At 43.0% G+C, this 26,055-nt stretch overlaps 1 protein-coding gene across 4 annotated transcripts in view; it reads right to left on the bottom strand.

Moving 5' to 3' along the window:
- Positions 1 to 2,039: 2,039 nt before the first annotated feature.
- tns1a (tensin 1a) overlaps positions 2,040 to 26,055 on the bottom strand; it is a 99,086-nt gene continuing 75,070 nt past the window's right edge. For 2 of the 4 annotated variants that reach the window (XM_084347588.1, XM_084347590.1), the window contains exons 18-35: positions 19,206 to 20,882; positions 17,949 to 18,029; positions 17,355 to 17,518; positions 17,068 to 17,215; positions 12,604 to 12,678; positions 12,221 to 12,247; positions 11,845 to 11,926; positions 9,307 to 9,860; positions 9,127 to 9,213; positions 8,748 to 8,876; positions 8,502 to 8,597; positions 8,332 to 8,409; positions 8,051 to 8,122; positions 7,391 to 7,417; positions 6,912 to 7,080; positions 5,516 to 5,584; positions 5,393 to 5,422; positions 2,040 to 5,311 (exon numbers count right to left, since the gene is read on the bottom strand). In XM_084347588.1, coding sequence (XP_084203714.1) covers positions 5,182 to 5,311; positions 5,393 to 5,422; positions 5,516 to 5,584; positions 6,912 to 7,080; positions 7,391 to 7,417; positions 8,051 to 8,122; positions 8,332 to 8,409; positions 8,502 to 8,597; positions 8,748 to 8,876; positions 9,127 to 9,213; positions 9,307 to 9,860; positions 11,845 to 11,926; positions 12,221 to 12,247; positions 12,604 to 12,678; positions 17,068 to 17,215; positions 17,355 to 17,518; positions 17,949 to 18,029; positions 19,206 to 20,882 — 3,695 coding nt within the window. In that variant the 3' untranslated portion in view covers positions 2,040 to 5,181. The remainder of the gene's footprint in view (positions 5,312 to 5,392; positions 5,423 to 5,515; positions 5,585 to 6,911; positions 7,081 to 7,390; positions 7,418 to 8,050; positions 8,123 to 8,331; positions 8,410 to 8,501; positions 8,598 to 8,747; positions 8,877 to 9,126; positions 9,214 to 9,306; positions 9,861 to 11,844; positions 11,927 to 12,220; positions 12,248 to 12,603; positions 12,679 to 17,067; positions 17,216 to 17,354; positions 17,519 to 17,948; positions 18,030 to 19,205; positions 20,883 to 26,055) is intronic. The other 2 variants (XM_084347587.1, XM_084347589.1) reach the window with 2 other exon arrangements.

Raw genomic sequence — 26,055 nt, 5'->3', positions numbered from 1 at the left:
CCTCGTTTGATAGTTCAGCTTTGGAGTATTTGATTTTCACGTTGTGGTCACCCACGACTAAATTAGTAAGTTGCTCAATCTGGAGTTAAATCGGTGAAAAACAATAACAAACTGAGGAAAAGAAGCAAAGTTGTCGGGATGCTCAAATCAAAAGTTGCACATTTTGGATAATATGGTAAGTATAAAAATAAATAAATGAATAAAGAGTATCACATGTCTGTAAGAAGTAGTAGAGGAAGCTGCATTTAATCTGATAAACTGGCTCCAGTGATGTCACTCGGTGGCTAAGTTGCATTGTGGGTAATGTAGGCGCAAGGTTTTGAAAAATGAGGAAAAAAAGCGTGCTGTATGGATTTTGATCATTTGTTTGGTCATGCTAGACCAGTGGACTGCATTTCCAAACCTGGGGACTACATTACCCAAGATGCAACTCGCTCTAGCTTACTCTAGCATTGCACTCCTATAACACTGTAAACCTAACCCTGAAACTGACGCAGCTAAATGGAATCCAGCCATCATTTATTTTCCTATTCACACCTGTGCTTTCCCGATGGTCGCATGCAAAAACCGTGTTCGGCCCGACTTAGCGAGCAATTCAATACGTGTGAAAATGCAAATAATTGACAGGAATGAAAAGATAAATCGCGTCCTGCTGAGGAAGTACCGACTAAAAACAGGCAGTGGTTTGACAGTAAAATGACGTGGCGGCGCGGGGGAAGTAAATGCGAGAAAGGGCAGCGGGTGAACCAACGGTCACACGTGCCTTCAACTCGTCCAATTATTATGCAAAGTTGTTTCATATGAGAAGAAGGTTTTGATTCTGAACAAAGGTTTTCCCTTTTTTTTAACTGTCGGACCAAAACGTGGTTTTAATCTCAGGCCAGATGTTTTCATCTGGAGTTCGCCTCCTCTCAGTGAGCGGTGACAGACACTGTTCTGACACTCTTCAAATAAACTTTCCCCAGTTTTCAATTACGATCAAAAGTCCGAACTGGCATCTTTAAATCGTATAATAACTTTGTTAAATATATATTGATGTGATGTGACAGGCAACCACACAGCTCTGTCCACAATAATAAAGATAAAATATAATCATGATCGTAACTTAACCAAATAAAATAACACATTACCACCAGTTCTAGCATTGGTGTACTGCAGTTTTGCGTTTGGTTTGTCCAATTGGTTTTGCCGTACCTTAGCAAACGTTAGGCTAATTTCGAATGTGTTAAAAGGTGGAAAACTTGAATGTTATACAAGTGTTATGTAGCTTTATCAATGTCAATTGTGACAGTTTTTGTAAAGTCTTATGAAAATGATTTACTAAATGTTATTGTCTTACAATGTTATGTTAAATTTCAGTCAGAATGTTAACTGGTTAGCTAGCATAAATTCTGTGCATTAGCTAGCGAACAGCCAATTCTGGGTGTAGTCATCAAGCTAGCTGTGCAAGCATTAAGTTAGCAGCATTACCGGCTGAAGTATTACAGTGTACTGTACATCTGTGTGTGTTATACAAATGATATATAATAATATTAATGGTTATTGTCTCACAATTTTATGCTAACTTGATGTCAGTAGGTTAGCTAGCTAGCATAAATTCTGTGCATTAGATAGGGAACATACCATACATTTTTTGAGCATATGTTAAAAATGATATATAGTAGCATATTATTATATAGTATATTAGCTACTGTTAGCATTCAAGCTTCCTGGCCAACATTACCATTTGATTACATCCAGTGCGTTTCACTTCTAGGCTTAAAGAAATGTGTCCAATTTGTGTGTTGATATTTCAGAATGAATGTACGTCTTTCCTATTGTAGCGCGTAACACTATCAAACAGTCATGTTGGCCAGGAAGTGTTTCAATGCTAACGTTACGTAAGGATAAAAAGGGACTCGACATGGTGGCCTCCATGGCCTTGGATGCCAAAATCAATGGAAAACTAAATGTAGATGAAGGAAAAGATGCAAACGCAGTCCAAAAATAAGCACAAGTTTGCTCTGAAACAATTTATCGAGACACAAAAAAGCCAAATGAACACCCACATTGCTTTAATGTAACTGATTTGTATTGCTTTAATGTTTTTTTTTCTCCTTAGGAACAGGTAAGCCATGACAATATAATGTAAATGATAAGCGCAAACAAAATTTGAGACCCTTTTGTACATCCATAGTAGCACATTCATACAACAAGTCCCATCTGTACATACGGGTCACAGAAATCACTTCTTTTTCGCTGAAACAAGGTGACTCTCCACTCAAAGCCAACAGGTACGATGCAATTTTTAATTTAGAGGATTTATTTTAGTTTCTTCAGCTCTTTCAGTCAATTAAATCGCACCGTACCTCTTCGCTTTCAGCAAGAACGCCACCGTACATTCCTCCATCCGTCAACACCGACCGTAAAAACTGCGATAATGCGACGATGAAACGGGATTTTTCTTTTTAAAAACATGTCAGGAAAAAAAAGAAACAAACAAAAAACAGAATAAATAAGAATAAATAAATCATTAGCTGACTTTTCGAGAGGGCCAGAGAAAAAAGACACCTTTGGCAGTCTGACAGAGCTGCAGCTGTCGAGCTTTTTCGCATCACGGTGAGACACGTCTCACTTTGTTTACCTCCAGCGCTGACGCCCACATGGAATTTATGTCGGTATTGTGAATATAAGTGCTTTGTTTACACACTTCCAGTTGGGGCATTTTGCTCTGTTTCTTGATGGAGGTGGACACATTTTTGGAAACTTAATTTTTTTTTAAAAACTCCATGCTTTTCCGTCTCGCTTGTAAAATCCAAGGACCTGCAACACAAACGTCTTTGTGTGTCCTGGCTCTTAAAATCTGCTGCTAATGTGAAATGTGGAACACAAAAGATGGAAGTAGCGGTCGAACATAAAGAATAAGCGACATGCAGCCAGTCAGCATAGATGTGTAAAGTGTTTGAATCTTTGGCAAAATTATAAATCGTGACTGTCATGAGGTGCATACAGCTGTTTTCATATTGCATCTGAGGTTTGGCTGCTGAGCTTTACCGTGCTTCCCTTTGTTTTTTTTTCTAAAATCGGCACGTCTTTTACCTTTTTAAAATCTACCGGCTACGACGCATTCGCTCCTGTGAGCTGCGTTTTCGGGCGGCAGGAAAAAACGCGCTCGAATGCTTCTGTCCATGCAAATTCAGACTTCTAATCTCATTCATGCCCTACCTCGTTCTGAGAGAACGCAAAAAACAAACAAAAAAAAGAAAAACAAATGAAGAAACATGACGAGCCAAAAACAAACATATACATGTACAAAGTAATGTACACCATATATTCAAACACATTTCAAAATCGTCAGACTTTGAAATCATTAGCCAAAATAAGTATATATTTTTTTTCTCAACCCCATTAGGTAATCTTCTTTTATCTAGACTGTACAATATATGTATATATGAGTAATCATGAGGGACCAAAGCAACAAAAATAAATACTTTTTCGCTATGTCACCTTTCAAAGTAGTATATCTATGTACATTTATATCAATATCAATTTTCCTTAGCTTATTGTGAATGGTTGAGCGTGTGTTCAACAAGCAGGCATTTGCGCACAGTGTGGAAACTCCTTGTGTTGTTGTTTTTTTTTTTAAAATCATTTTTCTTATTTGCCCTAAACTGTAAATTTTGACGACACTGTGGAACAAAACAAAACAAAAAATCGAAACAAACAAAAAAAAAGAACATAGACCGGACTGTCTTGGATACAGTGAAAGGTAACCCTGGCTCAAATGGACCAAAATAAAGAAAAAAGTAAAAATATAGCATCTCACCATCATGTGACTACTTCAACAATGGGTTGTCTACTTCTTTTTCAGGACTCTGTGAGGAAGAGTACAAAAAATGTTGTCTATTTCATGCAGTCTTTGACAAGTCGCACGACCTCGGTGTGCTTGTCTAAAGGTTTTTAAGTCGTTTTTAGCACGAAGCATAGAATGTTTTCAGTGATGTTGAATGTAGCTATGAAGGGAGGGGTGGGTGCATTTTTCGTGGACAACAACATGCATAAAGAACAGTGCATAGGTCCAGGTCATTGGGCCAGTCCCTGGTGATTTCCAGTGTGTTTCAGTGGCAGCGTCTATCAACAGATCCACTACTGCAAGCAGTTGGTGATGGGCAAGTCAGGGAAGGGAAAAGGGGTCCAAGCCTGAGTGAGTGGCGCCATCTTGTGGACGAACAGTCTTCCTCTCTCTGTCGGCCATGCTGTCAGGAGCTTGCAAAGTAAATCCAACAAGTTTTTGAAAAAGAGAGAGAGAGATCAGGCTTGGACTCGGAGGTGATGCAAAGTGTGGCTGCACTGACACAAAGTGCGGTGACCTTAGCGTGGCGTTTTCTTTTCTCTTTCTCTTTTGTTGTTGTTTTTTTTTTTCGGAGTCTGGTCTGCCATGCGCAGTTTAGATCAGTCGTGTTTTCACTGCAGAGCCCTTTCCAACACACAACAGACCCGGAAATGACCACTCTAAGGATTTCACAATGACTTTTTTTTTTTTTTGTGGAAGGTAGAAGAACCAAGCTTAAAGATCAAGCTAACATGCATAAGGTCTTCAGACACTGTTTTGCTAAAAGCCGTCAAAGGCCAACTTTTTTCCTGAAGACGAGTTCAAGAAGAAACCGTATTTCTTTTCTTTTTGTTTTTTTTTCTTTTTTCTTTTTTGTCCGACACTTCATCTTTTGAAAAGAGGAAATAATAATGGCTTAATAGCTACATCATTCTTGCACTTGTGTTGCAACTACCTTTGGTAAATCAATCAACAAAAACGACAACAGAAAACCCTGAAACGTACGAGTCCTTACGTGTTCCCCGACTGAACTTAGCATTGTTCCTTTAGTCTTTAGCTAGCATTTCTCTTCTAGCACAGGCGACCCTGCGAGTAAAATTTTCTCCCTTCGACGGCCTCCATGTTTGTCACGTTCACAGCTCCACACCGCACATCCTCTAGCTCCACTCTGGATCCGAACTAACATCCTTCAAATAGAGACTCCTCCCTCTCCAAAAAAGACAAACCAGCAAGGCAGAGAGGAAAAAAAGAGAGAAGGGAAACAGAGACAAACCGACAGGAAACGCAAAAAGAAGGACATCGTCGAGTCCTGGCGAAAAAAGACGCGAGATTTTCAAAACGGCCGCTGCCATTCGGACGTCGGGGGAGTTTCACCGCTTCATCATTTTGGAGACGAAGCTGGCGATGGCGGAGGCGGGCTGATCCGGGTCCAGCTCGGCAAACAGGTGGCTGACATTGTCTGTTGTGCTTCCTTGTTTCCTCGCGACGAATCCGAAAAGCCTGACGGGAGAGAGGAAGATCGGTTAACATGTGTTTGCTTTCAATCGAACGACAACTACACAATAACTTATTCAAACTTACTTTACTGAGCCTCCGCCTTCTTTGCCCCATCTACGGAAAGAAAACACAAGGTTGTTTTGAAGGTTAAACAATCAGAAAGTAGTTTTCAGTTACTGACATGGGGACTAAAAGAGGGTTTCTCACTTTCTGTCCTGGGGATCAGTGTCACAGTAGGTTACCGTGTTGATGGGATAGTGTCGCCTGAAGAAAAGCCTGCAGGAAAAGAAACAAAGTTATCGAAGGTTTTCAGTGTAGGAGGTTGTTAGAGCCACTCTGCTTCTATTAAAGCCACCATGTGTTGAATTTGTGGGGTCATGTCGTGGTTTGGGGTTTTTGTTTCGCCATTTCCTGTTTTAATTTGTAGATTTTATCCTTGTGTGTCATGTTTTACCTCCCACTTCCTGTCTTTGTCTTTTTCCCGACTTTTTTTCTGCGTCTACCTGTGTTTCGTTTTGTACTTTTTGTACTTCTGCTTTTGTTCCTCGCCAGTCCTTTGGATTACATCTTACTTTATTAAAGCTCACTTTTTTTTTTTTCTACCTGCCTGCTGTTGTGTTTTGATACACACAACAGGTTGATTCACACACTGCATTTTAAAAGCCGACTTCATCTTATTTTAAAGTCGGGAAACTGATCATCTCCGAATTACCAATTAAAGCAGGCTATTCAATTCAAGCTGTATGTGTCACTTTGTCAGATTTTTCAGTGGTTTCATTCATCGTTTGCACTATGTTGACTTCAAGGTTTTCTATTTTGGTGTGATACCTATTGAGCCTGTTTTTCCACTGGGTTACAGATAAATGTACAAGTTTGTTGCAAACCCGATGTCAGCTTGTTTTGTGCATCTTGATAAAATATGAATCTTAGTTTCTTCACTCAATAAACATTTATTATTTCACAGTTGTTAACTTCTCTGAACTAACTTCTTCATCCTGAAATCTGGATTCTGCATCTTTTCAGTTAAAAGGATGGTGATTTTATTGAGACACCTTCAGTGAGCAGTATGTAGCTTTGTGTTAGTGATAGCTAGTGTGTTAGCTCTCAGGCTTTCTTCCTATTTGTGCTGACAAAGATCTGAAGCAAACACAGTGACATCTGGTGGCTTATAAAACTTAAAGCAGCCACTTCGAGACCGAGTGAAACAAGCTTCAGCATCATCAGCCCATCTCTACTGTCGGTTGAAGTCTGTGCCGTAGTGTCTTCTTCAGGATCACCACTCGGTGTCGCCCAAGTAACACTGAAGTGGGTTTTGTGTTACGTTTCCCCAGAAAGCTAATCTGAAGGACAGGGGTCGCAGGTTTGGAAACTAACACAACATGAGCTACCTGTGTGAATTTCCTCAATAGATTTACACATTTTTTTGCATTTTAGGCTTTTATCTTCACATTTTATAATTGTGACACAAGGTTGATTCATTTTTCAGTCTAATCTTTCGTCTAATCTCTCTAAACTCTGCTTGTTTTAGTCTTTGGATGTAAAATATGGGAGAAAACGTGACAAATAACTCAAGGAAAGCTGTTTTGTCCTCGTTCCGACTCACTTCCTCTGGCTGTCGGTGAGCGTGATGCCCTGCGTCGACACCTTGAAGTGGACGGTGGTGGCGTCGGGGAGGGGGTTGGTGGCCAGCGTCTGAGTGATGGCCTTGGCGATGGCCTGAGGCCCCGTGAGGGACTCCATGTCCACGGAGTTGATGTAGAGGACGTTGCACGCTAGAGGGGAAAAACAAAAAAACAGAGCGATTGTTGAACAAAAGCAGACGCAGGGAGGGAATCAGCGTGCATGCAGCTTAATGTGAGGTGATGGAGGGTTGCAGTGGAAGATCGCAGTGAGTAAGATTCTCATGCTCGGCACAGTTGGTAACTTTCAGATCGACTGCGGATCGCGAATATGTCGTGCATGCATATGTTTCTCTGTGAGGTTTCTTTTAAAAGGTGCTTTCAGATGCAAACAAACACGGAGGAACATCTCGTTTAGAGCATCACAGCATTCACATTCAGTCAAAGTGCAAACAGTATTTACCATGGGCCTCCTCAGGAACCTTCTGAACTGTAAGGTAAAGGTGAGCAAACAACCGATTAATGAAGGATTTTAAGTTGAAACCTTAAAAAAATGTGTTTAGGACTCTGTTTTTCACAGATGTTTTATTGTTTTCATTGTCAACTTCATACTCTTAAACTGTTAAGTTAGTAGTAATCAGTACTCTGGCTTCTGCCTGACTAATTTAATATGCTTTTTCTCATTTACAAACAGAGCTTTCCCTTATTTTGTCGCTCATCTTGATGAGAGAGAGTTGTGATTCCTGTTTTATTTTGGTAAATAAATCCTCATGTGTCGTGTTTCACTTCCCACTTCCTTTCTTTGTCTGTTTTCTGTCTCTCCTTCTGTTTTTAAGCCTGTGTTTTCTTCTTCATCTTCATTAACTCGTCTGTCTCCTGCCTCCTGTAGTACTTCTGGATAATCATTTGCCTGCATTTTTATTTGATGCATTTAGGTTTTTGGATCTTGGTGGTGGAGAACAGCTGTCATTAAAGCTCGCTGTATCTTCTGTCTTCCTGCCTCCGCTGTGACTGCATTTTGGGTCCTCGCCTTAGTTTGCCAAACGTATCAGACTGTAGTTTAATAGGCTGCAACACTGTGAAAACCATCTATTAATCTTCATTTTAAGCTCCTGTTGCTTACCTGCTCCCTGCTTCAGAAGCTCGACAACTGGATCGGTAGGTGTGGCGAGTTCCAGTGCTTCTTCATTCGGGTCTGTGAGTGAAAAAACAAAACATTTATATCAGACAAGAGTTTTATTTTTGTTTCAATCTCAATTAAAACCATTAACATTCATCTATTAATAGTTTGCTTCAAATGCAAATACAAGATATCAAGTCTGGAAAGACAAATTAGACAAATATTCCTGGTAAGATTTTGAGTTTTTGCAGTTTAAAGTCATAAATGAATGATGGTGATCTGACCTTTGGCGGGGATCATCAGCTTACAGGGCAGAGCCAGCGGGGTCATGGAGTGTTGGTAAACCAGAGCAGAGAGACAACCTGCGAACAGAAAGTTAACTCTCTGTTAAACTGGATCACTTTGATGTGACAGACGAAGCTGATCGACGAGAAGAACGGAGGTATACACTCACCAAAGTAAGGTTCGTTGGGGCAACCCTTCAGACGGACGCCTTTGGCGCTGGTCTCGATCAGGAAGTGTCTCACCAGCTCGTTAGTCAGGTCGCCAACTACAGAAAACATTCATATCACATGCTATTATCTCAAGATCACTAGTTTATCATCTGTATTTTCAGTTTTCAGGGTCAGTTCTTACTTCAAAAGTCAGAAAATCCTAAAACAAAATAAACATTTTACGCTGCCAGAGTTTGTTTCTTTACCTTTCTTGGTCTGTTGGACGGTCGGCGGCGGGCAGGCCACCTTCATGGCCAGGCCGTAAGCTCCGCGGAAGGAGTGGCTGTCCCTTATAATGAACGCCCCGGGCTCCCTGTCCTTCAGGAGATTGATGGCTGAAAGAAGGAGAAAGGAGGCGAACAATGGGGAGAAAAAGAAGAAGGAGGAGGAGGAGGAGATTGGAAAGGAACAGATGTGGAACATGAGGGTCGTTAATTAAATAAAATGTACGAGAGGACAAACGAAGAAGAAGAAAGGAGAATACACAATCAAGCAGAGGTTTGCTGTCATTCTCATTTCACTCTCTTTTATTTTGAACGTAATAAACTCAGTGCAGCGGGCTGATTTCACACATCTGAGTCTCACCTTGCTCTCTGGAGATGTCTGGCTTGTACCAGTACTTGGAGGTGTCCTGGACGAACTTAACATTCATCTTAATGTCTGGATAACCATCTGTTTGTACCGAGGAGACAAGAAAAACGATTACAGCAGAGGACACAAACCTTCTGCGAGCTAAAACATCCTCTCATGTCTCAGCCGCCTCACCATATATGGACTTTGAGACGTCTGGGAGCGTGTGCGTGCCAGACAGGCTTGGCGTGCTGCCACCGCTGGCCGGCGTGGGCGTCAGGTTCTTGTTGTCCGTCCTCTCCGCGTCGCCGCTCGACATGTGCCTCTTCTCCGGCAGCTGCGGGGAGACGGGGAAGGCGGGCGTGGAGGGTAGGACGCTCCCCTGACGAGAAGCAGCCCCCAGCTCATCGGGTGTGCTGTGGCCGCTCGCCGTGGTGCGGCGCCCCATCAGAGGGCTGGGGGGCACGCCGGCGGCTGCCATTTTAGGGTTTCGGCCAATCAGAGGGCTGGAGGGGACGCCGGCTGGAGACGGGTGTCTGCCCAGCGAGGGGCTGGCTTGACCCAGGCGTCGCTGGAGGGCGGGGCTGGGAGGCGTGTTGGTGGCCACTGTGCGGTGGAGGGTGTTGGGGCTGCCGGGGACGGTGTGGACGCCCATGATGTTGACCTGGGAGCCCTCGGGGGAGGCGGGTCTGTGGGGGTAGGAGGGGGTGGGGCTGTGCGGGGCGACATCTGAAGAACCAATCCTCCGTCTACAAGGAAAAAATAACACATGTGAGACAGGATAAATGTTTATACGCTGAATCTGTTGCAAAGTATGAAGAAAATGTTGTTATGTTGGCTTTAACACTTTAGAGACATTATGCAGTATTTAAGGAAACATCGCCTAGATTTATCTCTTAGTGTAAATTACAATCACAAAACCTTTTTGTGACTCTAAAGTAGAATATTTTAGTATTAAAGGTCCCATATTACCAGGGGTGGACTTACCATTAGGCAAAACTAGGCGGTTGCCGAGGGCCCCAAGTTCCTGAGGGTCCCATAAAAACCCTCATACGCTTATGGTTAATACAGTTATTACTTATTTGCGCACATTAATTATGTTTTTGATTAAAATCCTCTCGCTAAAATGTTGAACCTTGAAATATTTTTTATTAATTTATATTAATTTTTATATGCAAATATTAGCATGTTAGCTCAATAGCTTCCAGGTCATGTGATCAATTGACTCAAAATCATGTTGGGATCATGAAACTACACTGGCTGCATGAGATACACCTCTTGTTTTTACATTTTGAACCTCGAAATATTTTTTATTAATTTATATTAATTTTTATATGCAAATATTAGCATCTTAGCTCAATAGCTTCTCAATAGCTTTAAACACAGCATCTCTGCTTTAAATATCCCACATTTTTATTTTGAAAACAGGAAGTCGGTACACGCTGTAGCCGTCTTCTCCGTGTGTTTACTGTAAAGTCTGCAATACGGGTGCACTTGAAATGTTGGAGTGGCTTGCGAATGTCGAATATCCAACTTAAAACTAACTTCACTGAAGTCTTGTCATGATTTTTTAAAGAGTTTTGGCTTAAGAAGTCACCCCACAAAGGAAGACTCTTTCAGTTCATCACAAATATTAGCATTAAATCATCATTTTGAGGGTACATGGTTTTCACTGGGCAGGATGGGTTTGAAATATGTAACCAGCAACGTAAATGATGTGGAGTAGAAAGTGCAGTATTTGCCTCTGAGATACAGCGGAGCAGACAATATTGAAGTTGCATGAAATCTTAATATGTCTACGTCAGCACTTGAGTAAATATACTTACACTTCACCACTGGGTAAGAGCCTTATACTGTGTTTTGTGTGTGTTTGTTTTCAGAATGAGGGAGAGAGACAACGTGAACAAGGGACAGGAAGAGAGGGACAAAAGGTAAAACACATAATACATGTGTATTCTGTTAAAATGTATGTATCTGTATAATTGACCTCCGAGGGCCCCATGCCTGCCTTTGCCTTGGGCCCCAAATTTCTTAAATCCGCCACTGCATATTACGCTCATATTCAGGTTCATACATTTATTTTGTCGACTACAAGATATTTATACGCTTTAATGTTCAAAAAACACATTATTTTTCTCATGCGCTACTGTTTCTTTAAGACCCTGTCTCTTTAAGGTCTGCTCTGATTGGTCAGCTCTCACAGGCCTGAGCAGGCCCCACCCACTGTGTTTCCGTGCAGTATCAGCTCTGCCAGTTTTGTTTTTTGCAGTCTTGGTTGTGCTGGTGGGGGCGGCGACTGTATAGTTGTGACATCACAATGTTACAGACTTCCTGACAGCTTGTTTAAAGGCACAGTTTCGATACTTTCACGGTATTTTTAAAGCGTCTTGACTTATTTTATAATCAAAAAAGACATGGAAATATCACTTTCTACAATATGGGACCTTTAAATTATTCAGATGAAGTTTTTATGTGTAACTTAAGCTTGCAGAAGTTGTTGGCATGTTTTGTATAGTAGCTTAGCAGCATCATAGCTAATAAATAACAGCAATAAACAATATGACTGTCATAACCCTGTCTGACTTCACAGGGGTCAAGGGTCAACACCTTGACTGTATTTACAGCAGCAAAGCAACCAATCAATAAAATAGGCGAATTCTGATGCCACACTTTGATCTAAAGCGAATCACTATTGATTAAGTCATTGGTTAATTATGTGTTTTCGCTGCTCACCCATCAGTGCCGTGGATGGGACTGCTGGAGGACAGAGGAGCGTTGAACTGTTGTGCTCTGGAGTCGACAAAACCGCGATTATCTGCAGATCACAAAGCATCAGAAACACACAGAAACACACACGCTGAGTCAGTCTGGAGTTCACAAAACAAACAACGCCTTGTGTGGGATGCAGTTATGAGGCGCCCGACGGACCCAAACAACAAAGTCGGAGTTGGACAGAAATAGAGAATTACTCGACAGACATTCTGGGATGCAGAACTGAAAAGGAAAAAAACATTTGGTTGCAGTGAAACAAAAATGTTAAAGGACAAAAAGAAGACGAAGAGGAGGTGTCGGGTACGGAGACAGTGTGTCCACACTTAAATGCCCTTACCTGGCTCTCCGTCATTTGAGTCAGAGTCTGACAGCAGTAGAAGAGACAGAAAGCGAAAGAAGAAGAGGAGGAGGACGTGTGAAGGAGGAGAGAAGGAGGACAAACTTGAGTGCAAAGCAAAGACCGGTTTTGAGCACTAGAGGGCAGCAGACACTTACAGTCACAGTGTTGGAGACATTTCCTGCTCACTCAGCCTCAGAGCTACAGTCTGACATAATGCAGAGACGCTGCACACATGTACTATCCTACTTTTCGATCCTCTTATGTAGCTTCTAAAATAATCTAATTAAACTTCATCTCCTGAAACACAATGTCTCAGTTCCACACCTACAAACAGTTTAAATAAAGTTGAAACAACGTGTATCTGACGTGTTCAAACTGACCTGATCCACCCTGCTGATGAGGCTTCAGCCCCAGCGCCGACAGAGGAGTCTTGGCCAGACCTGGAGGAGAGCGAGCTGCAGGAGAGACAAAGAGATAAAGAGAGATTTAAAGGAATGTTACGACAAAACGTGCACAACCACGACAAGATGAGAGTGTAAGAGAGCCATGCAAGGATGTAAAAATGATCGACGTGATGCGGGAAACACACGATAATTCACTTCATCAGTACGATGCTACATGAAAGTGCATCGGATGGTAGAATCACATGTTTGGGTGTAATCAGTCTTTTATTTTGAAGGAAAAATGTGCCTGATTAAAGAGAAACTACTCAAAGTGAAAGTAGTCACTGCTTCATACTCTCTTCCTGCATTAAAGGTGCAATACGCAAGAATTGGCCACCTTCAATTCAGACAAATAGGGGTCACTGGAGTACCCGCTAACTGCTGCTAACTGTATTCTGTTCATACATCCATTACTTTAGCTACCGTTAGCTTGCTAGCCGGACTACCAGGGGAGTGGGGCTAGCTGGTTAGCATGCTAACTTTAGTAGATATCTCTTCAACACAGTGCAGAGACGTCAAAACGGTTATTTCTTCACATTATGTTGATAATTTTAGTTATTTTTTTATTGCTTTAAATCTAAATTTTCACATATTGCACCTTTAAACCTGAATTACTTGTAAATGTCAGGTATCAGTATCACCTCTAAGTCCAAAATGTTAATATTTGTCATAAAAAAAAAGTTTTTAAATGGAACTGGGCCCAATATTAAATGATGTAGCTGATAACGAGCCAATGGACATCGAAGTACGGAAGATTTAAAGCATGCTGCTGCCCAAACACAGTGGCTGGGTCCAGGTTAGACTGTGGTGGGATGGATCAAAAACACAGGATTAAGGTTGAATATGGGGGTCGGGTTAATGTTGCCATGAGGGGTGGAGGAGACACGGGAACGTCACTGAAAAACTGAGGAGTTATTTTCCAAAATGAGACGCCATCTTATCTGCTTAAAAGAGACATTACTCCATAATCAAATCTTCTGTAGAGACATTGGTTGATTTAATTCCAAGTAAAAGGCATCCAGTGTTTGGAAACAAACTCTTCAGTTTCATTATCTCGTGACTTATAAATGAATCCAGATCAACAGCGTGACGGGGATTCAGGCCCAGTGCTCACTTAAGGTGGCGTGGAGAGGGGTGAGGGTGGTGAGAGGGGGTAAATATGGAGGTTTGTGCCACAGAGCAGAGTCTTACTGCAACAGCTGTGTGTTCACGAGTGACTGCAGGAGTCCTCACAGTCAACACAGTGTCAAACAGGGCGGGCAGTGGCTGGAAATCTAATAGAAATGTCTAAAAGGGGGTTCGGTCGAACGTGTAATATATTAAATCAGGTGTGTGTGTGTGTGTGTGTGTGTGTGCAGGCTCTCCTTTCACGTTTCCTTCATTTCAAAATGCAAAAAAAAAGAAAACCAGCAAACCTGACATCATGCAACACTGGACAGAACAGCTACAACTTTGCATTCATATATATCTTACGCTGTACACCGATAGCAAGTGCAAACATTTGATTTAGATACCGACATTCAAGAAAACAGACGTGGACGTGTGTTTCTGTGTGTTTAACACTCCTCTTTACATATTTCCCGTGTTAATTTGCTCTTCCAGGAACAAACATGACAAGATGACAAACTGCCCCCGATTGTTATTCAGAAACATGATTTGCACACACCTGCTCTCGTTTGTCGTCCAGTCATGCAACACCTCGTCTGTTTTGCCTGAAGCAAATTTTTAAAATTTGTTTGCGTGGCGTCTCTGAGACAAATATCGTAAGACCAGGACCCCCAAAAGTGAGGGATTGGTTTGGCTGCATATGTGACCATGAATAAAGTAGTTTGGCTGACTAACATCAATAAAACTATAAACTATTAACCGGTCGATGCAGATGGTCGCCCACCACTGAGTCCGGTTCTGCTCGGGGTTTCTGCCTGTTAAAAGGCAGTTTTCTCTCGCCACTGTCGTCAAGCTCATGGGGAAATGTTGGGTCTCTGTACATAAACTAATTAAAGAGTTAGTGATAATTGAAAGTAAAATGTTTCTCTTGACTCTGAAGGGGAAAGTGGTGCATATAAAGCTGTAAATTACAAACAGTGTACAGTTTACAAAGTAATGCTGATGTATTTCTGTCTACTATGTTCATATATGTTAATATTTGTTATGTATTTCATTGCTTTTCTCTCCATTCTCTGTCGCTCTTCCTGTGGTTTCTACCTTTTTTTGTCATAGGCTGTATGAATTTGATGTTAATGTTGGCTTTACTTGACCCGGATGAGATGAAAAGTGCCATCTTCCCCAGACAAAAGGGCTATGCTACAGCTGTAGAAATCTGAAAAGCCCTTTTTTTGAAATTCATAGGTCATCTTTGTTTGTGTCACTCAGTCTTGGGTAGAGCTGCTATGATAATTTTCATTATTCATTAATCTGACGTTTCTTTCCTCGCTTAATTGTGTATTCTACCGTATATGATGCCAGAAAATGGTCATTTATTAACTTTATCATATAAAAAAGTGGGGAAAACAGCAAATCCTCACACTGGAGAAGCTGAATGAATAGATTAGTTGGGTTTTTTTGACTGAGACATGATGTTCTGTCCTTCGACTCATTGGCTTGTGGTGAAGACACAATGGTCCAGAGAAAGGAGAAGCTCCACCTATGCAAAACACAGAGGGTCACATACTGCAGCATGTGCATCAAAACCCCTTTAGTGTGCTGCACGTCGTCCTTTGACACAAGACAGCGATGGATCGAACCTTCACCGTCGTCCTCTTCCTGCTGAGCTTCTTTGCAACTTTCAGCTGTAAGTACGTTTTCATCTCGGAAAGACACAAATGGCAGGAGGCTCAGAAGTACTGCCGGACGCATCACACAGACCTGGCTCCTGTCAGTAACGAACGCGACATGAGGAAACTTCAGCGGGTCAGCGACAGCGTCTTAGACTACTTCTGGATCGGATTGATCAGGAATTCCACAGACAGGGAAAAGTGGACGTGGTCAGGAGGCGGGGAGGTGACGAGATTTTTCTGGGCATGGCATCAGCCAGACAACAGAATAAACGAGAACTATGGCGTTTTTTATTACAACACATGGCACGATGCAAACCCGTTCTACATCAACAGCTTCTTCTGCTACAGCGCCCACGTGGTGAGGAGGAAGAAGACTTGGTTGGAAGCGCTGGAGTACTGCAGGGAGCATCACGACGACCTGGCCAGCGTGGCGTCCGACACGGAGATGATGCTGATCAGGAAGGAGCTGGCGAGAAATGAAACCACGGAGCACGTCTGGATCGGTCTGCATTTCTTCCCCGGGGGCTGGCGGTGGGTGGACAGGCAGTCGCTGAGCTACAAGGCCTGGGGTCAGGAGGGCGAGCCCGAGTGTCCTGAAGCCAAGATGAACTGTGCGGCGCTGAAGGTGGTGGGAAGGAGGCAGAGTAGCAGCGGTGCTAACCCTGCACTGGTCAATAATGCTACAGCGGGGGCGTTGGTGTACCACACTGATAATACAGACAGCTTTGGACCAAGTAAAATGGCGAGTATTTTCGGGGGAGGTGACGCGGCTGCAGATGTAGAAGTACGTGTGTGGGAGGCTCATGACTGTGCAGAGAGACTCCATTTTATTTGCTACTGATAGTTTTTCTTACTATTTAATATTTCTATTTAAACTTCAGACTTAATATTTGAGTGTTTATGTAAAGTAGTTTGCTTAGTTTTTAGCGCTTTTTTTGGCGTGAACATGTTTTTTGTGCTGTGTTTGATCTTTTTATTTCTATTGTACAATTTAATTAAATCAATAAAATATTTTTTTTGCTGTTGTTTTCATTATAAAGTCTTTGCCCATGAATTTCCCGCTGAGGATCAATAAAATCATATTTTTTATCCATTAGAAAAGAGACTTGTTCACTTTTTACTGTCATTTGTGGATTAAACAAAGCAGGGGTGCACACACTTTCTCCTGTGGGGGGGCCCAAAACTCAGTAGTGGGTCACCTATATAATTTTTTTTTCAATTTAATTTTGTTTTATTTTATTTCAGTGTTAAGGAGCAAAATAGGACCAGGATCCTGAGTTCTCTTAAGTTAAAAAAACTAAACTAAACAAAAAGATCATCAAATAATAAATAAAAAATAAATGATAATTAGAGAGCCTACATATTTAACCTGACAACAAATAAAACAGCATGAAATGTGATTTAATGTATAACTGTTTGCAATTAATATTATTTTTAACTAAAAACATTCAAGTTGAACCTCATGACGGGCCGACTTTGGCCCACAGGTCCCACTTTGGACAGCCCTGATATAAAGAATACATTTCTAAAATGAAAGTAAAAGAGAAAAGAGAGTAATTCATGTCAATATTCAGTGTTTGGAGGTTTAGATAGCGCCCCCTGTCTGCAGGCAGGGTGAACCTACACATGTTGAAGTAAGGAGTCTGTGGCGACACAGGGAAGCTGGGGGTCTGGGGGGAAATCTCACCACCGCCTCCTCCGAAGGCGGGACTGTTGGCAAAGCTGTCCGCCTCGTCGTCCTCGAACGCCTCCCGGTAGCTGTGCATGGGACCCTGAAAGAGAAGGAGATAAAATGAGATTGAATTTTATTAATCCCAAAGGAAATTATTTTCTCAAAAAACTATGTTTTGGAGCATGGGGCTCACAGCTGAAGCTCAATCTGGTTTCACACTATTCAAACTGAATTCTGACCTCTCTGGGTCTTCCTCCCGGGTTGAGGGCCAGATTGTGTGCGAAGTCCGGTGAATCCACCATCGGTGTGTTTTCGTGGCTGCTCTGGTACTGTCCCTCGCTGGTGGTCCGACGCCGACCCGTCTCCTGCGTCACTTCTGGGGTCATTCCTCTGGAGCGCACCCCTGAAACGGCCCAAAATATTCACCGTGTGGAACTGTCAACTCATTAGGTATAGTTTTTCATACGTCTAAAATCAAAAGTGGAAAAACAGCATACATAGGCAAAGATAGATGAATAATCTTTTAATCTGCAAAGGAACATTTTTGTGTAGGTTTATTCTCAACTTTTGAAAGCTGAACCCTGACATAACCTTCAGGAGAGCCAGACAGAAAGAGGGAGAGTGAAAGAGGTTTGTAAAGAAGTGAAATGAAGGGTATAAAAAGCAGTGGAAAAGGAGAAACACAGCAGAAACTGAAAAAGCCATGAGAAAAGCAATTATAAGTGATCTTGAAATAATTGGAAACATGGTTGGGAAGCAGAAAAAAGCTTCTATAAATGCAGGAATAAATGAAACAAAGTCAGAAAATAAAAAGCGAGGGAGAGTGGACAAACCAGAGAAGGAATAGGAGCGGTGGCGGTCAGATTGTTGCGGTGACATGCTTTCACTGATGCCCCGAATACGAGCGTTGTACTCTGATCCCGGGGAGGGAGGTCGGGGTGGTGGATGGAGGAGGAGGAGGAGAAAGGTGGAGAAGGAAGGTGAGAGGAGGAGTACAGAGGAGGAAGCAATGGCGGGAAGGGTTGTCCATACAGCAGGGGGATGGATCAAACAGAAAAGGAGAAGAAAAATCAGAACAGAAATGGATCTAATGAAAGTGAAGAGAAAATGTATCAAAAGAAATGAATCTGCCGTAGGGCTGATGATTATATAATGTTCATAAACAGGAGGAGTTGACAGCTTTGCTCCACTGGGAGGCGCCTGAGAGCTGCCACATGGTTTCACATAAAGGTAAACATGAATGCAGACAATGCATGGAAGCCGGAGCCTCTGAACGCTCGGCTATTCTTACTCTCATCCCATCTCCACTCTCACCAGCTCTGCTTTATTTCAGCTGCAGAGCTAATTTTACGACTACGGGTCATTCCTCTGGTGCGGCACCCCATGATGAATCTGTAACAGAAACTGCTGAAAGCTGCACTGCTCACGTGCTGCCCGGTGTTTAAGACTAAAGGTGCTTCCAGCTGAGGTTGAAACTTTACTAAACTATCTCTGAACACAGTCCAGTTCAATGGCTAGTAAATGGAAACGTAGGCCCGTCCAGACCATGAACATTGTGCATTCTCTGTGCATCTTTGTGGGTTTTGTAGTTTAACTGTTTCACTTATATGTTTTACTTGTCTGTGTCTGTGTACTTTAATTTTTATGGTCACAATGACAATAAAGCTCGTCTTGACTTGAAAAGATGCAACAAACTGGTGTTGTCCAATAATGTACATGAACTAATATTTACCCAAAAGCTACACTATGTCTTAAATATGCACTTTCGTTTGTTGACCCATGTCTATTCTAAACTTTGAATGCACTTCTTCATTTCATCTCCGGTTCAAGAATTAAAGTGTACTTCACTGGCAAATAGAAATGAAACGTTGGATGTAGGCCACATAAATAAAAGAGCAGCCATTCCCCCTCATTCTTAATCTAATCTGTGCACCAACTCAGACATAGTAGGCCACAAACGGATACAGAGAGAATAAAATTTGATTAGGTTCGATGAAATGTGGTAAACAAATATGACTGAAAAACTGAAAATTCACTCAACCCTTCCTGCATTCATTCTTTCAGTCACTTCAGTCAACTCCAAGCCTTACCGGCGATACGGTGAGCCACCAGTCCTTCCAAATTAAGCGTCTCCTCCTCTGCATCTTGTTCTCTAGGCAAAGATGAAGAAGATGTATCCTTGGGCTGTGGGGTCAGAGCAGGCAGAGGAGAAGAAGAGGCACTGTAGCCTGGATAGGGAGATGAACCCTGCAGATCCGGGGAGTGGGAAACCCCGCCGCCTTGGTACGAGTTCACAGGCTTCCCTGGCACCTGCTGGTTGTAATTAGAGGAGGGGTCGGTGGGGTAGTGGTGGGCTGCTTGGCGTGTGTGGAGGTAGGGCTCTGGAGTGTGTGTCGGGGTGGTGTTTTGGTGTTGGTAGCCAGTGTTGGTCCTCTGGGGAGAATACATCGGGGACTCCATAACAGGGCTCTGGTTGGGCAGTGCTGAGACTCTCCCAGCCGGCCGATTGGGCTGATGAAGGGAGTTGTTGACGGACCCAGAGTTATTGTAACCGTGGATGGCAGAGTCTGCTTGGTATGAGGGTCTTGCAAGGGTCTGGGAGAAGGGCACCTGGGATGAATTGAGGCTGTTCTCCCCGGGAGGTGCACTGTGGGACTTGGACATGTGCGAGTTGATCGGGTCCAGGTCGAGCATGAGCATGTTGAGCGCCTCAATGGACTGCTCGATGTCCCGCTGGGAAGCTGAGGTGGGAAAGTGGGGCAAGCTATGGGTTGACTGAAGAGGAGGGCCGAACGGATCATCTGGGAGGCTGTACTGGTGCCAGTTATTGAGGCCTCTTTGAACAGCCTCCCGGCTACTGGTGCTCCTCTCTGGGGCCCTGGGCATCAGTTTAGGGTTGGTCTCAGGGCTGCTGTTTGGGGGATTCCCAAAAGACTGTGAACGGTACATCCCTCCTCCGTTCTGGTAGTTGTTGTATCCCCCCTGTGGCGATGCAGAGTCCACAGACCTCTCTTGCATCACCGTGGGGGTTCGTACTCCATGCACGGGCATCTCGCTCAACTTGTCTCCAAGAACACCTCTCTCAAGGTAAGGCCCGTCGTTCTGCCTGCTGATGGGCGTCTGTGATTGGTAGTAGTCACCTGGTGTTGCCTGGCCCTCCAGGGATGAAAGTGTGCCCAAACTGTCCACACTGTTGCCCTCTTGACTATTGGGCAGTTCGTCGTCGAGAATATCTGTCTCACGCTCCTCTGTTGAAGGGGCGCCAACTAGCCTTGTGTGGCCCCCGTTGACATGCACTTGCGCTGGGACCAGGTGTCGGACACCTCCTCCTGGACTTGTGGACGTGGACAGGTAGGCTTGTCGGGTTGGTGCCTCGAGGCCGCTCAGAAGCTGGTCGAGCTCTCTTTTCTCCTGTGGGCTGAGCGGCGGGTGGGTCGCTGCTGGGTTGTTGTGGTTCACGGTGCTCTGCAAGGACTGGCTGTGCTCATCAGTACGATCAGTCTTGATGGATGCAGTCGAGTTCCCAGAGTCGCTGCTCACGGAGAGGGTGTGGTCAACGGCAGGGAGGGAGGCGTGGCCTGTCACAGGAAGGGTCTGGTCAGTGGTTTGGAGGGGGTGGTTGGGGTGTCTTAACGGGTTCTCGGCATTTGTCAAGGGGTTTTCATGGACTGGGAGGCCATTGATGGTGACAACTCCCTCCAGGGAGTCTTTCTTGCGGACTCGAGCATATAGACTGCCATCAAGGGGACCCTGGGTGTGACCAACATCTGAAAGAGGTGCAAAGGGACATTTTTAAATTAGTCTCACGTTTTATGCAGTTCCTACTGTACACAGATTAAAAAACAAGGGGAAATAAAGGACACTTGTTTGTCTTTTTTGTGCTGCGGATGAGACAACAACCTAACCCTAACCACAAAGACTGGTTTCCTTGGCTCCAATCATCAAATCCTATTTGCATGGTACAGGATCACTCACACCACCAGCACACTGACCCCCCTCTGCACCCGTTTTTTTTTACCCTGAGGTGCAGCCTGTAGCCCAGCCACCAGCAACACAGCTCCTTCCAGCTCTATTAATAGCCAATTTGCATGGCTAAAGCTCCTGTCACGTTGCGTCAGTGCAGGCCCACATGGTCTGACGTGAACCAGGGTGGGTCCGGTCCAAGACACGGAAACAGCTGGTCTGTGTGAGCCAAAGAGAAGAGCAGCAGTGCCAGTTTGAAAGCCCAGAGCTGGACTGAGAGAGGACAAGCCGTCTACCTCAAGTTGATTTCTGGCTGCTGAATCATGCCGGCAAAGTCAGACCGAGTGCCTTGATGTTACACAATCAAAGTTTTGACAAGATTCTTTCACAGGAATGTGTCCTTATCAAAATATGGTCTGTTTTTCGGTTGTGTTTTTTAGTTTGTGGCTTATGGGCTATATTTAAAAAACTGGAGCAAATTCTTTCGGCTTGGTTGTGCTTCAAACTAAAGAATAATGAGTAACTTTACCTTTCAAAACAAGAAAACTTTCAAAACAGTCTGTAAACGTTCACAAGACTTTTGAACACATACCGCTCCTTCCTGGCAATAGCAATCAAAAACATAAATCACAGAGGAAAAATCTCCATCTGTTTATAGTATTAGAAGTGTGTAAAAACTCATCTGACATTCCTTGGACGTACAGCTCAGGAATGTGTTCTTTTTAAGAAATTCAGGTGCAAAGATGGTGAAAAAATACCTCAAAAATGTGGGAAAAAGACACATAAACAGAAGTCAAGTCCAGTACTGTAATTCACACAGTGGGGGGATACAATGTGTGCTTCAATTATAGCCCAAGGTACTACTCCAAACTTCCAAGGAACACAACAATCACACGTGCAACAGCTCATTCTGTGGAAACACTTACTGTATGCTTACAAGAAGAAAATAATACACCGATGCTGGCTTCCCGGATCCGATTTACATTTGCAAAGGGATACACAACATATACTTGACCACTGTGGCTGGCTCATATGTGGGATGTTCCAAATAGAGCGACCCCCGGGGGACAGATGGCGGATCACTCGGACCGCAGCTATTTCAAAACCCATGTCAACAACAACTCACAGGCACAGTAGCAGCAGGAACGGGAGGGCAGGCGAGGAAGTTGTAAACACAGTTTGTTTTTAATGATGACAAGGGGATTAAAGTTACGGAAGTAAAAGGAGCGGTTTAGTGCTATATTTTGATTGGCGTCTGGTTTAATTTCGGAGGAGTTAGAAATTTTGATGTAATTTATATTTTCAAAAATATAATTATTTTGAAGACAAAATAAAAAAAGCTTTCTTCAAATCCTGGATATTTGATTTTCAATTTTTTATATCACTGTGAACAACTTTTATTATATATAATTTAAACAAAAAATCTGTCAAATCATAATTATATTTCTATGTAATGGCATCAAACATCCTTCTTACCTGTATGTTTACGTCATTCTTCCCAAAACGATTAAGAAAGGATGGAATATTCCCTCATCTTCAGCCAGTTATATTGAAATCAAAAAGCCAAATTTGAGTCTATACATCAAGAGTCCTTCAGTTGCCTCTCAGTGACTGAACTTTCAGCCTCTGAGCTTCTTTCACTCTCTCTGTCCTCTCTGATTCATGTCCCCTCATCACCCAACATGTGCTCTGCTGGAGCGAGGCGGGGCCGTACCACTGAAGCTGCCCAAAGGGGTGAGCTGGCACTCTGGGATGATCTTCGACTGTTCCCGGCAGCGGGGGAGGGACTCCACCACCACCGACACCACTACTTCCCAGCTGCATGTGAAGCAGCGTCGTCACAAATAAACTACAACTCCCACGCCATCTGTCTGCCCGGGACTGTAGCCGCCTTGCCTGGTGATGTCATCAGAGGGGATCCCCTTACTCAGGATAACCCTTCCCATTACTATCTGCAAGTCGTTCGAGGCAAAGTTTAATCTTTTTGCAGAGAAAGCTCTCGCTACATGGCACAAATCCTTAAAGGCCTAAGTTTTAGTTAATCTACAGTATTTCAAAATTTTTCACAGAACTGTGGTTTTAAATTTTCCACCAGCTGAGCTCCATCTGTCTTTGACGCTCTCTCTCTTTCGCCCTGACCTTTCAGAGAATAGGGAATACCCTTGTTCCAGTCCATAAAAGATGATCTTTCATTGACAAAAACGACTCAAGTTTGCCAGGGCAACACTTTTTCCAGCTGCTGGTTAACCCCATCCTGAGGTTCAATCAGGGGAGCGAACGCTGTTATTTGGCATGTCATGGCTCATAGAGGAAAGAAAGAAACAGACGGACTAAAAAATGCGAAAAGCAACGTTTTTCTGGGGTAAGAGGCCTGCGACATTGCTGCGGTATTGTAACAGGGAACATTTTGATTTATTTAATATTTGTTGATTTGGTGCTGTTGCTAGGGATGATGCCTGAAAAGTCTCCACTGAGTCACCAACCGAACAAACCCACCACTAAAAACTTGAGCTGATCTTCCAAATCCTAATCTGATAAAAGATAATTTTATATTTTCAGAAAAAACTGAACCCGCTGAAGTTTTGTCAAGGTATGCCGACAGGATAAAGTTGAGACAGAAACGTCACAGGAGTGGCTGACTCACAGGTCAAGTGTGAATGACTCTCACCTCCTTAAACAGAGGCCTGTCAGTTTGGCACAATCCCCTCGACTTAGCAAAGGACGGAAGTGCAAAACAACGCCGGGCATGACGGGAACTTACCAGACAAGCGTTCACAAGGTCACGACCTTTACATTTGCCCCACACTCATGGCATGTGCGTAAGCTGGGAGAAACGTGCTTGCCTGCAAAAATCTGACCTGCTGAGGTATCCCTGAGCAAGACACTGAATCCCTAGCAGCTTCAGGAGGTGCTATTTCTGTTAATCCTGGACATGCTCTAAGTACATTTTTGTGCCTTTACTTGATAGGACAGCTATAAAGTTGACAGGAAAGTTGAAAGAAAGAGAGACGGGATGACTGCAAAGGGCCACCAGTTGGACCTTAACCCTACAGCGAGGACACAGCATCTACAAACCATAATACAAACTATATCATACCATATTCTGTCTTTTTCTGCCATTATTTGAAAGGACAACTATAAAGTTGACAGGAAAAAGGAAAGATGGATGGGGTGACATGCAACAAAGGACCAGAGGTTGGACTCAAACCCTGCGGTGAGGACACAGCCATCTTACTCAAGTCCACTTAGTAGCTGTTCTTGAGCTTTTGTTGGTCGAGAAGTCCTCAAGTGGTCCAAACATTACCATGGAAACCGGATAAACAACCGGATATCTGCTGGATGCTAAACACATCACAATGCCAACATGGACACCCTGTGAAAGGATTAAGTGAATTTTGTTTGGTTTGGTTTCTCGTATTATTATGGTTATAGCTGTCTGAGCTTCCTTGAACACTTCAATGCGAACACACACCCATTGAATTATAAACACAGTGATTCAGATATGATCCATGCACGATGACAAAACCAGTCACCATGATTCTGAGTGGCACAAACAAGCGGTTCTCCATCTGAATAGAACAAATAGCTTTCTTCATATGTCAATAAATAGCTGCAGAAGACCTCAAATTAGACTGGTTGAGTCACCGAGGCTTGGCTAACACAAATGGCTAACAATTTGTTTCCTACTGCGGTTAACGGGTGTAACATGCCATCCTCTCTGTCTCTAAGGACAAAGCCACATTTACCACCACTCTTTTACATATCCAGTAAAATCCAAACCAGGTTCAAGAGATTTTTGTACATAAAGTACTAATAAAAAAACTAAATTTAGCATCTTAATTGTCCCTTCCATTGACTCAGCACTAATATTAGTCTCTCTGACACACACACCTGTCCATTCTCTATATTCTCTCTTGTGACAGCTTCTTTCCTCTCTCGTGAAAGTGCCAGAGGCATTGCTCATACAGCGCTGCACACACAGAAACACACAGACACACGCACACACACAGCACCTGCCTCTCGGCTGTATCCTCTTAAGTGTTCGCTTGAGTGTTTCATTGCCACATCGCAGCCTTGGAGGCCATTAAAAAGCCATTTAAACACCTGTGGCCAATGGTTTATTATAAATAGACAATGTGCTACAACCACTGTTATTGCTGTATCAAATGCACCGCCTGGGATGTGGATTATATACATAGTTATTACATTAGAGATTAACAAACACACTGTCGACACACCTATAAAGTAGTGAGAACATGCTGGACACTGTGTACACGTGCATTATGAATTACTCCCTGGGTTCTTGGTGTATGAAACCGTGTAAGTTTAGGACTGATGTGGGAGAAAACACGTCAGTCGTTTCACTTTTAAAACCATCACACTCCTTTAATTGCACAGGTTTAGCCAACTAAATTAACTTTATCTTTATAGTCATTTATTTGAACTTTGAGGTCCACAAGTTGTCTCATTACCAGCTCGTCAAATACTCACTGATGTTGACCAAAATAACTAACGCTGATTTCCCAAGGATTACATAAAGGGGTTCCTCAAGGCTCTGTTCTTGGACCACTTCTGTTTCCCTTACAAGTTCATATTTTTAATTTGTTTAACATTTTAAATGAAATTATTATCCAGATGATACTATTTTCCATGTTAAAGTAACGTCTTAAAGGTTGGTTGATTTTTGAGTCTCAATCACTTTGAGTTTCCCAACTTGTCAAACACTGACGCTTTGGGATTGTAGGTCAGCTCAATCAGAGTTGAGAATGAGACTCAAAAATCAACTTTCTCACAAATTGGACCTTTAATTTTTGGCAATATCCAATGTACAAGAGATTTTCACCAATTTATCTTATATTATGTCATAGTAACTTCTTAATTCTTGGCCCCATCCATTGTATCAGTAGATTTTGTGGAACTGGCACCTATTTATCTTAAAATCCTTAAATAGTTTTTTGGGTGTGTTTTTCCTTTGGG

This window comes from Pagrus pagrus, assembly GCF_965226575.1.
Source record: "Pagrus pagrus genome assembly, chromosome: 24".
Classification (NCBI taxonomy): Eukaryota; Metazoa; Chordata; class Actinopteri; order Spariformes; family Sparidae; genus Pagrus; species Pagrus pagrus.
The sequence above is the reverse complement of the archived record's forward strand: the minus strand, read 5'-3'. Positions and strand labels throughout refer to the sequence as shown.